Source organism: Tenrec ecaudatus, chromosome 16, assembly GCF_050624435.1.
Source record: "Tenrec ecaudatus isolate mTenEca1 chromosome 16, mTenEca1.hap1, whole genome shotgun sequence".
NCBI lineage: Eukaryota > Metazoa > Chordata > Mammalia > Afrosoricida > Tenrecidae > Tenrec > Tenrec ecaudatus.
The window spans coordinates 38,623,580-38,639,251 of record NC_134545.1 but is presented as its reverse complement, the minus strand read 5'-3'; the positions used below and the strand labels follow the sequence as shown (position 1 = coordinate 38,639,251).

At 40.7% G+C, this 15,672-nt stretch overlaps 1 protein-coding gene across 1 annotated transcript in view; it reads left to right on the top strand.

Moving 5' to 3' along the window:
• The window catches only part of LOC142428528 (thyrotropin-releasing hormone-degrading ectoenzyme-like), a 156,594-nt gene that overhangs the window by 94,231 nt on the left and 46,691 nt on the right, over nucleotides 1–15,672 (top strand). The window contains exon 2 of the mRNA XM_075533386.1: nucleotides 35–161. Coding sequence (XP_075389501.1) covers nucleotides 35–98 — 64 coding nt within the window. The 3' untranslated portion in view covers nucleotides 99–161. The remainder of the gene's footprint in view (nucleotides 1–34; nucleotides 162–15,672) is intronic.

The following is a 15,672-nucleotide window of genomic DNA, read 5'->3' as shown; positions in this document are numbered from 1 at the left end:
AAAGGCTAAAGTGCTGCGTCTGCATATGTTTTAGGTGCGGTTGTATGCAAGACCCGACGCCATCAGAAGAGGATCCGGGCACTACGCCCTCCATATAACAAAGAGACTAATTGAGTTTTATGAAGACTACTTTAAAGTGCCCTATTCTTTGCCAAAACTCGGTAAGAATTTTCTTGTTTATTTTTTCAGAAGGGCTCCTTGAAGGTGGAGTTTATTGGTTAAGATGCTTAGGACGCATGAACAGTCTAAGGGTTATATTTTTAGAGGCTATGATTTCACAAGAGGTAAAATAAAGTTTGGTGCTTCTGGATTCTTGCCACAAAGTATGTGTATAATTATTTAAGAACTGATGTAGGTTTAGCATTTTAAAAGATAGCCAAAATAATTCTACTTTGTTAAAAACATGCGTAAAAGGTTCTTGGCAGTGTCACACTTCATGTTCTTAACTACCGTGTACAGTAGGCACTGCTACACGATTATTTTTTATATTAAGGAAATTGAGACCATGAAGTTTCCTATTCCTGCAGACAGCCATTAAATGAAGGAGCTGGGATGTCAAACACATTCTCTGTGATTCCCCAAAGTCTTCACTGTGACACTATGAGGAGGTGCCCATTGATTAGTGCTTGTTTCCTAACTCTCACATGCCGGGCTACAGTGTGTAAGCTGCCCCTCGGTTTTTTTCATTCAGCCACATGTTGGATGCCGAGTTATAGTAAGTTAAATAAAGAGAAGAGAGAAAGGAATTGCACTGGTCATGGGATTGTGTTCTCGAGTGTTCTTATGTTTCTTCCATGCACGAAAGTAGTATACTCAACACTGTTGGTTGAATGAATAAATTAATTACTTTTATTACTTTAACTTCAATGAGGCTGCTTTGGCAACGTCATTCTATGACTTTCCAGAAAGGTAGAATGCATACCCATTTTGAATGCTGAAGGTATTTTTTCTTCTGAGAAAATCTGTTTTGAAATCTCACATCACAACACTCCTTTGTTCCCCCCTCCCCACCGCTACACGTTTTTCCTTCCCAAGGGGATTTTTGATCAGGATCCACATCAAAAGTATTGCTCATTGGCAAGAACAAAGTGCTTTCATGATCACAGTGCTAGCGTTTCAACCACAGGTTCTTGTCCCCAGAGAATAGGCCTGTTTCATTAAAGTACCTGCCTGCTGTGTAGCTTTACTGGTCATACAATGAGCTGTTTAGAAAATAGACAGAATAGTTGACACTCTTACCACTAGGTGTAGCATGTGATGGAAAAGAATGAGATTGTACACATTTGAATTCATTTTAAAACACAGAACTTCAAATCCATAGGCAACGTGATTTTTTGTTTTCTGTTTTGTTTGCGTTTTTGTTTTATCCTCTCTCTCAAGTCCTCAGTTAGCGCCGGTTACACTGACATCTCCCTGGTGGGAACCCAAGGCAGGGAGGTGTACCTGACCTTATTTGCGCGGGAGGTGACACCATGCTCTGTACTCGGTCAAACAAACTGGAGCTTCCCAGCTTGACCCTAATGTCCCATTCACGAGTGCTTGTTGCAAGTTCAGCAGAGAATAAAATGTGGATCATTCTTTGTCTCTTTCAGGCCGGTAATTAGCAGAGGAACTCAATTTAAAACTTCAGGGGTCCCATGTAACTGTCAGCTTGCAGCAGGGAGCATTTCTGCTCCTCTGCTTCACTCCCAGCCGAACCATGTACGCTTTCTCTGTAGAAATGGACGCTGTTCACTGTGATGGTGACTCGCTAACATACTTTAGGGTGTATGGCATGGAATGATTTGACTTTACCCCGGCACAGTCAGTGTTATCTTGGGAAGATATCACAGCCCATGTGCTTTGTAAAATTTCTCTCAGTTTCTATGCATTCTATAATTATTTTCATATGTCTGTTAATGACATTATAAGTACATTTTCTATATAAAATCCTACATAAAGTTTGGTAAAAGCAGAAGTAGTTTGACAAAGTCTTAGCTTTTGTTATACATTGTGAATTGTATTTTCAAAAAAGGAATATTTTGGAATCAACTCGGTTTTTATGAATGACCCAGGCAGACTCGTTTTGGGTATTCGCTGTGGCTGTCTTACTATAGAGTCTATTTCACCCATCCTCTCTTCCCTTACCTATCTTCCCTTCCTGCCCTCTCTTCGACCTTCCCTCCTCCTCTCATTTCCTCTGCAGGTGTTCGTTGGGTCACTCACCTGTTGTAGACACTTAACTTTCTGATAGCCATAGAGTTGTGGATAAAAAATGCAAAACTTCATTCTATACTAATATTTAAAACCTATTAATTTGAGGCAAGTTAAATCATTAAGTAAAATATATAGCCTATCAGCTACAGATTAAAAGACAAAACAAAAACAACTCAATGCCATAAGATTGATGCAGACTCACAGCGACCTTGTAGGATAGGGTAGAATGCCCCTGTGGGTTTCCTAGACTGGAGCTCCTTACAGGAATGGAAAACCTCATCTTTTTCCCATGGAGTGGCTGGTGATTTTGAACTGCTGACCTTGGGGTTAGCAAAGGCAGAAAGGATGAATAGAAAGTGTGTGTGTGTGGCACTGTATATGAAGCTCATATTTTTACTTGTTTTACTTTTTTCTTTTTGTAAATTGATTTTGTTGTGAATTGGGTGACGGTTTACAGAGCAGATCATCAGTTTTTTTCAACAATTAAACACATTTTGTTTCATCTCATGTACCATCACATATGTACTTCCTTTCTGTTACCCGTTCCCATCCATGCTTCTTTTCGAATGCTCTGAAATTTGTCCTTGGGGAAATGCTGCCCTTTGGGTCTTAATTGGTTGATTATACTCAGGTGTGCCTACCACACTAGCGCTGTTATCCCTCTTTGAGACCTGTCTGATGTGTGACTGAAACGTGAACTACAAGGGTGAGTCCAGTTACAGACCTGAGGAGTGACTAAGGATCATAGACTTCAGGGTGCCACCAGTCTCTCTCCAGCTTGTGAGCCCGGTCTCTTTTGTGATTCTGGAATCTGTACTGTATTCTCCTCTGCTCTACCCGAGCCTTCTGTGTAAGCCTTTCCATAGCAGGTGGAAGTGGTAGCCAGGCGCCACCTAGTGCTTTGTGTTTCATGGATGTGAAGGCTGATGTGTGCATGCCCCATACAACTATTAGACTAATTGTTTCCATGAGAGTTTCTATTTTTATCAGTCTTCTCTCCTCCCAGTGGGGGAGCAAAGGAGACCAGTAATTGTACCCTAGATGGCCACATGAGTTTTTCAGGCCTCAATCTCTACTCACCAAAGTAGGCCTTAGAACATCGCCTTCATGAATTACCTATGTCACCCTAACCATTGCTAATAAGTGTTTGGTTATGTCTAATAAGGTGTTGAGGTTTTTAAATGGGAAATCACAGAAGACACCATTGGGAAAATGGTTTTTGAGCAAAGGACTTAGGGTAGTAGAAAAATTAGCCCAATACATGGAAGAAATGATGGACACAAAGAGATGAACAGAAAATTTCAAAGGACAGCTTGAGAAGACAAAATAAATTATTATGATTAAATGTGCAAAGACTTAGAGTTAGGACACCAAAAAGAAAGAACATAGTTGGCATATCTTTAACTGAAATAACTCATTATTCAAAAAGTCAAGCCTTCAGTTTCAATCTTGAAAGATTCTATCTGCAAAATATTGAATGATGGAGAAAGCATTGAAAGAAGGAATACACAGTCATTGAACCACACTAATCAACATTTGTCCATTTCAAGATGTAGCATGTGACTAAGAACTAATGACACTGAAGGAATAGATCCAAGCTGTCCTGAAAGTATTAGCCAAAAACAAGGTTTCAGGAATCGATAGAATATCAATTGAAATGTTTCAACAAAGTGATGAACCACTGGTAGCACTCCTCTAGAAATTTGGAAGATGGCTGCTTTGTCAACTGACTGGAAGAAATCCATATTTATAATCATTCCAAATAAATGTGACTCAACAGAATAAGAAAATTATCCTTGATATCAGATGCAAGCAATATTTTGCTGAAGTAGTAAACAACAGTTGCAGTAGTTCATTGATTTGGAGCTGCCAGAGGTTCAGGCCAGATTCAATAGAGGATATTGAACAAAAGATATCATTGCTGAAATCAGATGGATTTGGCTTAACACAGAGAAGACCAGCTGTTGTGCAGCGTGTTTCATTCACTATGTGAAGGGATTCCACTGTATGAATCACTGCAAACTATGGATTACCTTGAGAAGAACAGGAACTACCTATTATGCTCATGTGAAACCTGTACATGGATCCAGAGGACATTGTGTGCACAGAGCAAGGGACTACTACTTGGTTTAAAATTCAGTAAAAGCGTGTGTCAGAATTGAATCCTCTTGTCCTACTTACTCAATTTGTTTGCACAGCAAACCATCAGAGAAACGGGATTATGTGAAGAACTCAGCATCAGGATTGGGAGGCAGGCTTATTAACAACCTTCAATATGCAGATGACACACCTTGCTGGCTGAAAGACAGGAGGACTTAAAGCTCTAGTTGTTAAAAATCAAGGATTTCAGCCTCAGTATGGATTACAACTCAATGTAAAGAAAACCAAGATTCTCAAAACTGGACTAATAGGTAACATCAGGAAAAACAGAAAGATTGTAGTTGGCAAGCATTTCGTCTTGCTTGGATTCATCATCAACACTCATGGAAACAGCACTCAAGAAATGAAGCAACACATTGAATTATGTAAATCTGTTGCATAAAATTTCTTTCAAGTATTGGAAAGTAAGAAGGTCACTTTGAGGACTGAGGTACAGCGGACAGAAACCATGGTATTTCAGTGACTTTTTGTGCGTGTGAAAGTTGGATATTGGATAAGGAAGCAGAAGAAGATTCTCTGCATTTGAGCTACGGTGTTGGCAAAGAAGAATGAAAGTCCCACGGACTGCCAAAAGAGCAAACTGGTCTATCTTGGTGAAGGACGGCCAGACGCTCTTTAGAGGAAAGATGGTAAGACATTGTCTCACATACTTGGAACTTATTATCAGCAGAGACCGGTCCCTGGAGAAGTCCATCATGCTTGGTAAAGTGGAGCAGCAATGTAAAGAAGGAAGGCCCTCAATGAGAGAGAGGGATTGGCAGTGACTGCAACAGTGAGCTCAAAGTGAAGGACAGGCGTGACGCTGGGATGGAGACGAGTGCTTTGTTCCGATGTGCATAGGGTTACTGTGCAGCACCGACTTGATGACAACATTCAAGCGGGTATCCAAAAATAACCCAGGTTTTTTTTTCCTAAGCTATGCATTTAAATTTTTTTACAAAACAACCTTTTAACCTTCAAAGTATTATCCATTATACTTAATACATTAGTCAAATCTGTGATTCCATTCTTGGAAACATTTTCAAACTCATCTGTTTGGATGGCTGAGAGCACCTCCCTCGTTATTTTATTCTACTGGACAACAAAGTGAATCACGGCCCATTCCTATGTCATCCTCGCCATCATTTATTATTTTTGAGCCCGTTGTTACAGACACGATGTCAGTCCATGATGTTGGGGGGTCTTCCTCCTTTTCTTTGACCCTCTATTAAACATAATTTCCTTTGGCATGGGTTAATCTCTCCTGGTAGCATGTCCAAAGTACATGAGATGAAGTCTTGCCTCACACACTTCTGAGCAGCATTCTAGCTGTATTCTATTTTTTAAAAATTGGTAGCTCTTATAGATATTATAAAAATTTATATTTCAATTAGATCAAGCATATTTGTACAGTTGCTGCCACCATCATTTTCAAAACATGTTCTCCGTGAACTTGTTGATATCAGATCCCCTTTATCCCCTCCTTAGCCCTCCCTACCCCCCAGGAAACCTTATTATATATTATTATTATTAAATTGCCATATCTTACACCATCAAATGTTTCTGCTTACTACAGTTTTGTTATTTGATCCCCTCAAATGGGACACAGTCATCATTGCTGTCCATCTCTTAGAAGAGAGCTTTGTTTGTTCTTCTGGCAGCTCATGGTACTTTCCATATTGTTTGCCAGCACCATTGTTCAATTGCATCGATTCTTCTGTGGCTTTATTCACTATCCAACTTTCATGTGTATTTGAGGTGACCCATGGCTTGGATAAGACATGCTATATAGTATTGGTTCTTAATCATGGGTAAATTTGTTGCCCCATCCAAAAACCAAAACATTCGGAGGTATTGGGGACATTTGCAATGGTCCCAAATGCGGAGAGATGATATTGACATTTAGAAGCCAGAGGTGCTGCTAAACATTTTACATCGTGAGGCCAACTGTTCATCTGAAAATGTCAGCAGTGGTTCACATAAAAGAACTTTGTTGTAGGTGGAAAGGGCAGAGGCATGAAAAGCAGTTAAAATTCAGGCCCAAAATGATGGCCACTTAGTGTAGGCTGTTAACAGTGGCATAGACAGGAGTAGAACAATTCTGGTTGGTAGCAGAACCATTTGGAATTTGTTGACGAAGATGTATGAGGTGTGAAAGAGAGAGAAATCAAGGCACCAACTCTAAGGTTTTGAGGAAAGAACCATAAATATATCAATAAACTCACTGACCCTGAGTCAATTCCAATTCAGTGACTCTGTAGGATAGAGTGTAACTGTCCCTTTGGGTGTCTGAGGCTGTAAACCTTTGTGGGAGCAGAAAACGTCATCCTTTCTCCTCGGTGTAGGTGATGGATTAGAACTGCTGATTTTGTGGTTAGCTCCACAAGCAAGTCACTTTGGCACCAGGGCTGAAGAATGAGAAGGGTGGAATTTCCATTTGCTGAGACAAAAGATCGTCTGTCCAAGAAGGAGATCACTTAGAGACTGACATATCTATTAAACATTTAGGTAGACATTTTATATCTGCTAGAAATTTAAACAGATGTTGGATTTGAAACTGGAGTTGACTGAGTGGTTTGGCTTGAGATATACATTTGTCAGTATCTAATGAAATGTGAAGCTTCGTGCACTCACCCTGGTGGTGAAAGAAGGTAGAAAAGAGAATGGGACAAGGCAGCACTGACAGAGATCAGTCATCTGAGGCTATCATCTACATGCCCTTGAGTGGATTCCAGCAACTGCAAAGCTGCTAACAGAGGTGCTGAGGAAACCAGGAATAGAAAATGTCTAGAGAGTATCTCAAATAGGAGCAGACAATTCTGACACATCATGTTACAGGCGGACTGACTGAGAATTAACTTTAGCAACGTTAAGGTAATTACTGACTGTGTTACAGATAAAGAAGCAAAACTAGGGACACTTATAAAGAGATAAATTGATATCAAGACAATGCCTCATACAATTGTAGACATGGGTAAGTTCAGTCTAGCTCAAGTGCATGGATCAGATGTTAAGCTGGGGGCTTCTCCTGACTTGCCTAACTATAGTGACTGATTACACAGAAAGAAAGAAGACAGAAAGGTCAATGACTACAGAGGAGGATGAGTCTGAGGTCCGAGGTCAGGCTTGTGGCTGCAGAGTTCATAAAATCCATGCACAGAAGGCCAAATGGCAAACTATTGGTGACGTCGAGGGTCATTAATGTAGATAGTGGGTCTTTGGTTGAAGTCCAAAGAACCCCAGGGGTTGATGAGCCAGATGTAGGATCCCCACCATCAAAAAGCGAGGCAGTTTCCCACAGCCTCAACTGACCAGTACATGAGTAGTAGGACACATTCCCCAAAGAAACCTCCTTCCCATTGCATGAGGGCTGTGACCTAAGTCAGGAGGTTGCATCCCGCCTTTATGTTCTCACCTGTGCTTGTCTACTCACAAGCAGACCCCAAGATGGGAATTGTTGTGCTGTGTTAGATCACATCGTGGAGGATTACTGGGAACGTATTGAGAATCCTGACCCAGCCAAGATGAGGCGCGACTTACCTGTCACAGTGACTTTGACAAGTTGCAGGGGATGTTGGCAACAAATACCTGATAGATGTGTTGAAGAGACAATGGATGTGGGGCATGGCTATAGACAATGGGTTTCTAGGAATTCCCAGTGATTTTCTAAGAGGAGGAGGGGAAGAAAGGCTTATGTTCTGATAATACTTATCTCTGGTGGACAAAGGCTGCTTCTGCAGAGCTGAGAGCTGAGAGCTGCCTTAACTTGCTTTCCCCAACCAAATCCCAGAGGAATAAGGAGCTTGCTACTTTCCATTAGAAAGTCAAATTTTAGACCAATTGAGCCAATAATAAACTACTAGTTGACCTGATTTTACTTAAGCTATGGAGGCGAAATGTGCATGTAAGGGTATTATATGACCAATGACCTTAAAATAAAATTTTCTATTAATAAACATTAAAATTTTAAAAATCTTAAAAGTAATTTTTATTTCTCGATTATAAACTCTGCAATGCCTTCTCTCCTCTCTTTTCCTTCTTTCCCAAGTTCTTTTTCAATTGTAGTACTGAGCAGTCTGTTTTTCTATTGTGGTCTCATCTGTTAACATACCCCCAAGGGTTTGAATTTTCTCCTCATGCGGTTTATCCAGGAGAGACCCCAGAGGAGAATTATGTAATTGGTGTTCACCATGTGAGGATTTGGTTTTAAATCTCTAAATTTGATAATTAACCTATCTGTAGGTAATCTATTTATATGAGATTGGCAGACCTTTTCTATTTCTAGCTGTTCAATTATAATTAAAAGTGTATCATCTACTTGATACAATGCAGCAAGCTATCTTATTTATATTTTATCTTCATGAGAACCCTCAGAGGCATGGAGTGCTTCTTAAAAGGATGTGTTGTAGAAATTTGAAGAATGAAATTGTCCTCTTTCCTCCTATCCCAAAGACATACTAAAAATAACAACAACAAATACTTATATCACTTTTACTATATATGAGTCACTCCTTAGGACATGGAACATTTTGACCCATTTAGTGTTTTACTATGGCCTTAGGAGATAGTCCCTCTTATATTCTCATTTTCCAGATGAAGAAAACTAGGCATTTGGTGATGAAGTAAAGTACTCAGATTACACACTTGGATCTGGAATTTCAAACTCCATGATCTGTTCTCAGGAATAATACAAGACTTTTTCCTTTGTTGTTATTGTTGTTTTAGTTCCTTAAAGGCAATACATGTTCTTTATAGAAAAACTGGATATAAGGCATCATGCAAAAAAAAAAGATATAAGTGTGTGTATGTATGTGTATATATGTGTATATGTATATATGTATGTGTATATATATATTATATTAAATGAAGGGGGAAGTGCAGAGTGGAGACCCAAGGCCCAAGTGTCGGCCAATGGAGATCCCCTCATAGAGGGGCTTAGGAGAGGAGATGGGTTAACTAGGGTGTGAGGTAGTATCGATGAAGAACACAGCTTTCCCCCAGATCCTGGATGCTTCCTCCCCCCAACTACCATGATCCGAATTCTACCTTGCAGGGCTGGATAGGACAGAGGCTGTACACTGGTACATATGAGGGTTGGAGGTACAGGGAATCCAGGGTGGATGATGCCTTCAGGACCAAGGGCGTGAGGGACGATGCTGGGAGAGTGGAGGGTGAGTGGGTTGGAAAGGGGGAACTGATTACAAGGAGCCACATGTGACCTCTTCCCTGGGAGAGGGACAGCAGAGAAGGGGGGAAGGGAGACCCCGAATAGGGCAAGATATGACAAAATAACGAGGTATAAATTACCAAGGGCATATGAGGGAGGGGGGAAAGGGGAGGGAGGGGGGAAAAAAGAGGACCTGATGCAAGGGGCTTAAGTGGAGAGCAAATGCCTTGAGAAGGATTGGGGCAGGGAATGTATGGATGTGCTTTATACAATTGATGTATGTATATGTATGGATTGTGGTAAGAGTTGTTGGAGTCCCTAATAAAATGTAAAAGAAGAAAAGAGAAAAAAATGATTAGGGCAAAGACTGTACAGATGTGCTTTATACAATTGATGTATGTATATGTATGAACTGTGAAAAGAATTGTATCAGCCCCAATAAATTGTTAAAAAAAAAAAAAGAAAAACTGGAAACTTAACTAGCTAAAAGTGCACATATGATAGCTCCTAATTTTATCTCCGAAGATATATTTGAGTATTTCAAGTGTGATTTCTTCATGGACATTTCATAATTAATTCAGTGATAGATAAAGTGAGTCAGAATTTTATTGGAATATTTTGTTATTCACCCTGTTTAAATTTCAATTAATTATAGACTGATAGTTTTCAGTTTCCTTTTGGTGCTGCTCAAAATCTGTATATCAAGAAGTTCTCTAAAGCGTATGCTCGATTACTTCTTTTCAACACTTTATGCTTTTATGAAGATCCATTACCCACCTGGCACAGAGGTGCCATCTTAGAGGAAGAACTGGTATTTTGTAACAAGAATATTTGCCTTCAGGGAGATTGTGGTTTTGATGAGGAAGCAATGAGATATTTATAGGAATGTGTGAATTAGAGACTTACACAATATGGGATGTAATTAAGTACCAACGTGTACGGTACAAATGTACGGTACAATTACCTGCTAGCCAGGCTATGAACAGTGACTCATTGTACTATATATCCAGAACATGAAATACCTATTAAAAGCAGCCTTCATTTTACTTAAGTCCAGAAAAAGAGAGGGGAATTGAATGAGAAGAAGAGATAGAAGTAGATGGGAGATCAGTTTTCATGTTGTGTACTAGGGAAAGCTCATAGATTTCACTTTATACATTTGGTTTTATATAGTATGTTGATCGATTTACTTTCCTATAATAGACAAATTATGAGATATAGTACCTTTTGAATTTTTGTAAATGAGAGAGGTTAGCTTGTGTAGTTTCTCAAGTTGTCACAGATGTATCTATGTCTTCATGCTGACAGCACTGATGACAACGACAGTCCTTCTCCTTGAAGGTGGGCACGCTTACTGTCTCTCATCCGGTAGCGTGGTTACAGTTCCATACTTACTCTGTGATTGGGTCTTCTCCCTGTATCAGTGGCTGTATTGTTGTTTTTAATTGGAGGTAATAGATTTATAATACTTGATTATGCATATTATAGTGATTATTTGTGATCCTTTCAGTGTGTTTTTTCTTCCTCCGTATATATTTTTTCTGCTTTTGCTTAGCTATTGGAATGTACAAATACTGAATACCATTTACCATATATACTTGTGTATAAGCCGAGTTTTTCAGCACATTAAAAAAATAATTTTATTGGGGCTCATATAACTCTTATCACAATCCATACATACATCAATTGTGCAAAGCACACTTATACATTCGTTGCCCTCATCATTCTCAAAATTCGCTTTCCATTTGGGTTCCTGGAATCAGCAACTCATTTTCCTTTTTTCCCTCCCAATCCCTCCCTGCCCCCCTCTCCCTCATGAACCCTTAATAATTTATAAATTATTATTTTATCCTATCTTACACTGCCCAGTGTCTCCCTTCACCCACTCTTCTGTTGCCCATCCCCCAGGGAGGAAGTTATATGTAGATCCTTGTGATCGGTTCCCCGTTTTTAACCCCCATCCCTCCTGGTATGGCCACTCTCACCAATGGTCATGAGGGGTTCATCTGTCCTGGATTCCCTGTGTTTCCAGATCCCATCTGTACCACTGTGCATCCTCTGGTCTAACCAGGTCTGCAAGGTAGAATTTGGCTCATGATAGTTGGGAAGAGGGAGCATTTAAGAACTAGAGGAAAGTTTCATTATTGCTACAGTGAACACTGAGTGACTCATCTCCTCCCCACTACCCCTCTGCAAGGGATGTCCAGTTGTCTACAGATGGGCATTGGGTCCCCGTCACACGCTCCTCTCCTTCACAATGATATGATTTTTTCCCCACCTGTCTTTGTTGCTTTAAACCTGGTCCCCTCGGCCCTTCATGATCACACATGTTGGTGTGCTGCTTCCATGTGGGCTTTGTTGCTTCTGGGCTAGATGGCCGCTAGTTTACTTTCAAGTCTTTAAGACCCCAGACACTATATCTCTCGATAGCCGGACACCATCAGCCTTCTTCACCACACTTGCTTATGCACACATTCATCTTCAGCGTTTATGTGGGGAAGGTGATCACACAATGATGGTTTTTGTTCTTTGGTGTCTGCTACCTGATCCCTTCAATACCTCGTGTTCACATAGGCTTGTGTGCTTCTTCTCTGTGGGCTTTGTGGCTTCCGAGCTAGATGACCGCTTATTTGTCTTCTAGCCTTTAAGACCCCAGATGCTATATCTTTTGATAGCCGGGCACCATCAGCTTTTCCCACCACATTTGCTTATGCATACGTCTATCTTTAGCGATCATGCTGGGAAGGTGGGAATCATGAAATGACCCATTTAGCTGAGCAAGGTGCTCTTGTATTAAGGGAATGCACGTGAGGAGGCCAAATGTCCACCTGCTACCTTACTACTAAACCTATAAATATATGCACATAGGTCTATTTCCCCCATAATCATAAATATATTTACATATGTACATGTCTGTATTTAGGCTTCTGGGTATGCCCTTTTCCTCCTACTCCTTCCCTCTATTTCCTTACGCCTTCCTCCTGTCCCACTACCATGTTCAGCCTTCTTTCTGGTTTCAGTAATTCCTCTCAGTACCTTGCCCTTGGTCACTCCCTACCAGTCCTCCCATCCCCTCCCTGGCACTGGTTTTGAACCACTCCTTGTTCCCTTGTCCCTGAGTTGGCCAATACCTCCTCCTTTCCCCCACCTCCCACACTCTCATTTCCCTCCGGGACCTTTGGTCCCGTTATTTTCTTCTTACATTGTTTGTCCCGCCTATCTTATCTAGGTGGACCTGCAGATATAATAATATGTCAGCACATTTTTAATGCAGTTTTTATGATAAAATTATGTGCCTCAGCTGATATTCGTGTCGGCTTATATTTGAGTATATGGGGGTGTGTGTTTTCTTAAGTTGATCAAGTAACACTTTTTTTGTCGGGGGGAATAAAATTTCTGGGAGGTCTGTATAGCCTAGTCTAATTCTGACTTCATCCTCAAAACACTTTATTTCAACTAGAGCTCTTCAAACTTACAATAGAGCTATTTAATCTAGTGGGTTATTGGTGGAAACTAACATAAGCTGTCTCGGTGGGCTCTCAGGGAAACAGGTGAGGCAGTCCATCTCGTTTCAGTTTTCTAAGTACCACCGGGAAATACTTTTGTGCAAATGACTATCCTTGCTTCCCATTTGGAATCAAGTAAATGTAGACGCCTCCTGCCTCATGGAGCTAATTTATTTCGTCAAAGTCCTTCATAGGGTGATTTTTCTAAGGAAAAAGAAAGGCAGTTCCCATTAATTTCAATGGCAAATATTTTTATGCGTTTCCTACCCCCACTGCCTTATGCTAAAACAATACCAAATCCAAGTCACTTCAGGATTTATCAGCCATTTTACAACAATCCAGCAAGGCAATTTTCCCTTCATTAATTATAATATGATCATTTAGCAGTCCTTGTTAAGATATTTTGCATTTACCGCATAGTGTACATTTCCAAGACTACACTAAAAATGCAAAGCCAAAAAATAGCACTGTGACAATGAGAGAAATCAATGAAAACAATGCATTTTAGTGGGGACGCTGCATGAGATTATTACGGCTATAAACCAGCAAACCATGAGTTCATTGAGAGGAGCATGTAATGCAACACAACAGAATTGAATTAACTAATTCAACTAGTATTTATTGAGTAGTGACCAGATAACGTTGTCCTCAGCGATGATAATAAATGGTCTCTTCCATTAGGAACCTAAAACCTAGTTGATTTTTATGACTGTGCAGCTTGCCAGCATTGTTTGATGTTCAGTTTGCTTACCACCCTCCCCTATGCGTTCGTTTTTAAGAGTGTCTGGCCTTTACAACGTTGGGTTTGTGCCCAAGCATATTTTCATTAATTTAGTATTAGTCTTGTGAAAGAGTGCTTCTCCTCCTGAAACTACATGCAATTTCAGAAAGTGCTTAACTTGCTCGGGTGTGTTTGTAAGGAGCCCCCCAAGGCGTTGTTTACAGACTCCAGCAGCAGTATCCGGTCCTGACAGCTCTGCAGTGAAGTGAGAGAACGGACTGGCTCCACTATGTTGACTTGAATCATTGCTAAAGTCTCATGCTCTGTATTCTTCCCCCCCACCCCTATTCCCATGGCTTTAATGATGCCACGCCAGTGATGGGACCTTCTCTCAGGATCACCCGAGCCCAGCCTCGCTCGCCTGCTCCCAGACATCTCTCGGAGTTCTGTCCCTGCCCTAAATCCTTGATTTTCCCCTTTTATTGGGTCCTTTTCTGTTGGCACTAAAAATGGGGAACTGTTTCTCTTCACTTAAACACACAGACCCACACACTTCCACTCCCACTCATTCCAGCCACTGGACAATTTCTCTCCTTACTTTTATAGCCAAACTGCTTTAAGAGGTTAGCTGTCTGTACTGACTCCAATTTTTCTCTCTCCTTTGTCTTTTGAATGCACTTAACACCAGGCTTTTGCCCCCTACACGCCACTAAAACTGTGCTTGTCAAGTGCAAGAATGCCTCTCCATTGTGAACTTCAGTGGTCAATTCCCAGTTTTCATCTTGAACTGCCAGCAGATTCTGACACAGTTGTTCTCTCAACTCCTTAAGATACTTTTTTTTCACTTGTCTTTTCAGACAACACATTTCTCTTCCCTGCCTGCCATCCCTCCTGCTGCTCATTGGGAATTCTCTTCCTATGTATTTACTTTCCTTTCCGTCTCTCTTCACATTTTCTCTCGAAGTGTCCGGGTCTCAAGTTGCGTAGCTCTTTTCTTAACTACCAACTTTAGTCACTTATTGACTTCACCTAGCTTCTTTAATTACTATCTGCTGATAGCTAACAACTCCCAAATTTGATCTTTCCAATTGAGTTCGCTCTCAATTTCAGATGTCTACTTTGTACTATTTGGCATCTGTTTGAGTGTCTAAAGCGTATATGAAAATTACCATGTTCAAATTTGAGGTACACATTGTAAATCACTTTCTTTTTCCTTCTGAAGTTTTGCCTATCTCAGAACAGGGCAGATCCATTCCTCCAAAAGTTGTTTGGTGTTCTTGCTGGCTGCTGTCTGGTGATTCATTCTCACGGTGGTCCTGTGTGTGTGTAGACTAGAATACGACTCCGTTTGCTTTTCGTTGTTGTGAACTTTTGGAAGTAGATCGCTAGCCCTGTCTTCGCTGGTATCTCTGAGGGGAAATGAATCGTTAGCGTCTCAGCTAGGAGCCAAGCACTGAAGTGTGCTAGCTAGAGAACCCCTACATTGTTTAGAAAACACACAAACAAAGTAGCAACCTTAGATTTAAACTCTTTGTCTCTCATGTCACACACCCAAGTCATAATGCATCTTTTTGGTTCTATATTATAAATATCTTGGAAATCTGATCACTTCTAGCCATTTACCATTGTAACAGCTCATACTGTTATCTGACTCGCCCCGCTTTCTTTGTCTTTGTGCACCTTTTAACTGAAATGGATTCTGATGTTAAGTGGTATGTGAATGTGATATGTCCTGAATTTTAAGATTCTGTTGGACAGATGTTAGATTTAGCTGCTGCTGCTGCTCTCCTGTTCACACCTTGCCTTGGCACCTAGTGCCCATTCAGGGATTCTTTGGTGTTTCAAGACCCTGGATGGTGTGGCTGCCGCTCCATCCTCGTCTCCGATTCCTCTCCTCCTTGTGCACACCTATTCTGGTTACACTGCCAGCCTACTGTTTCTTA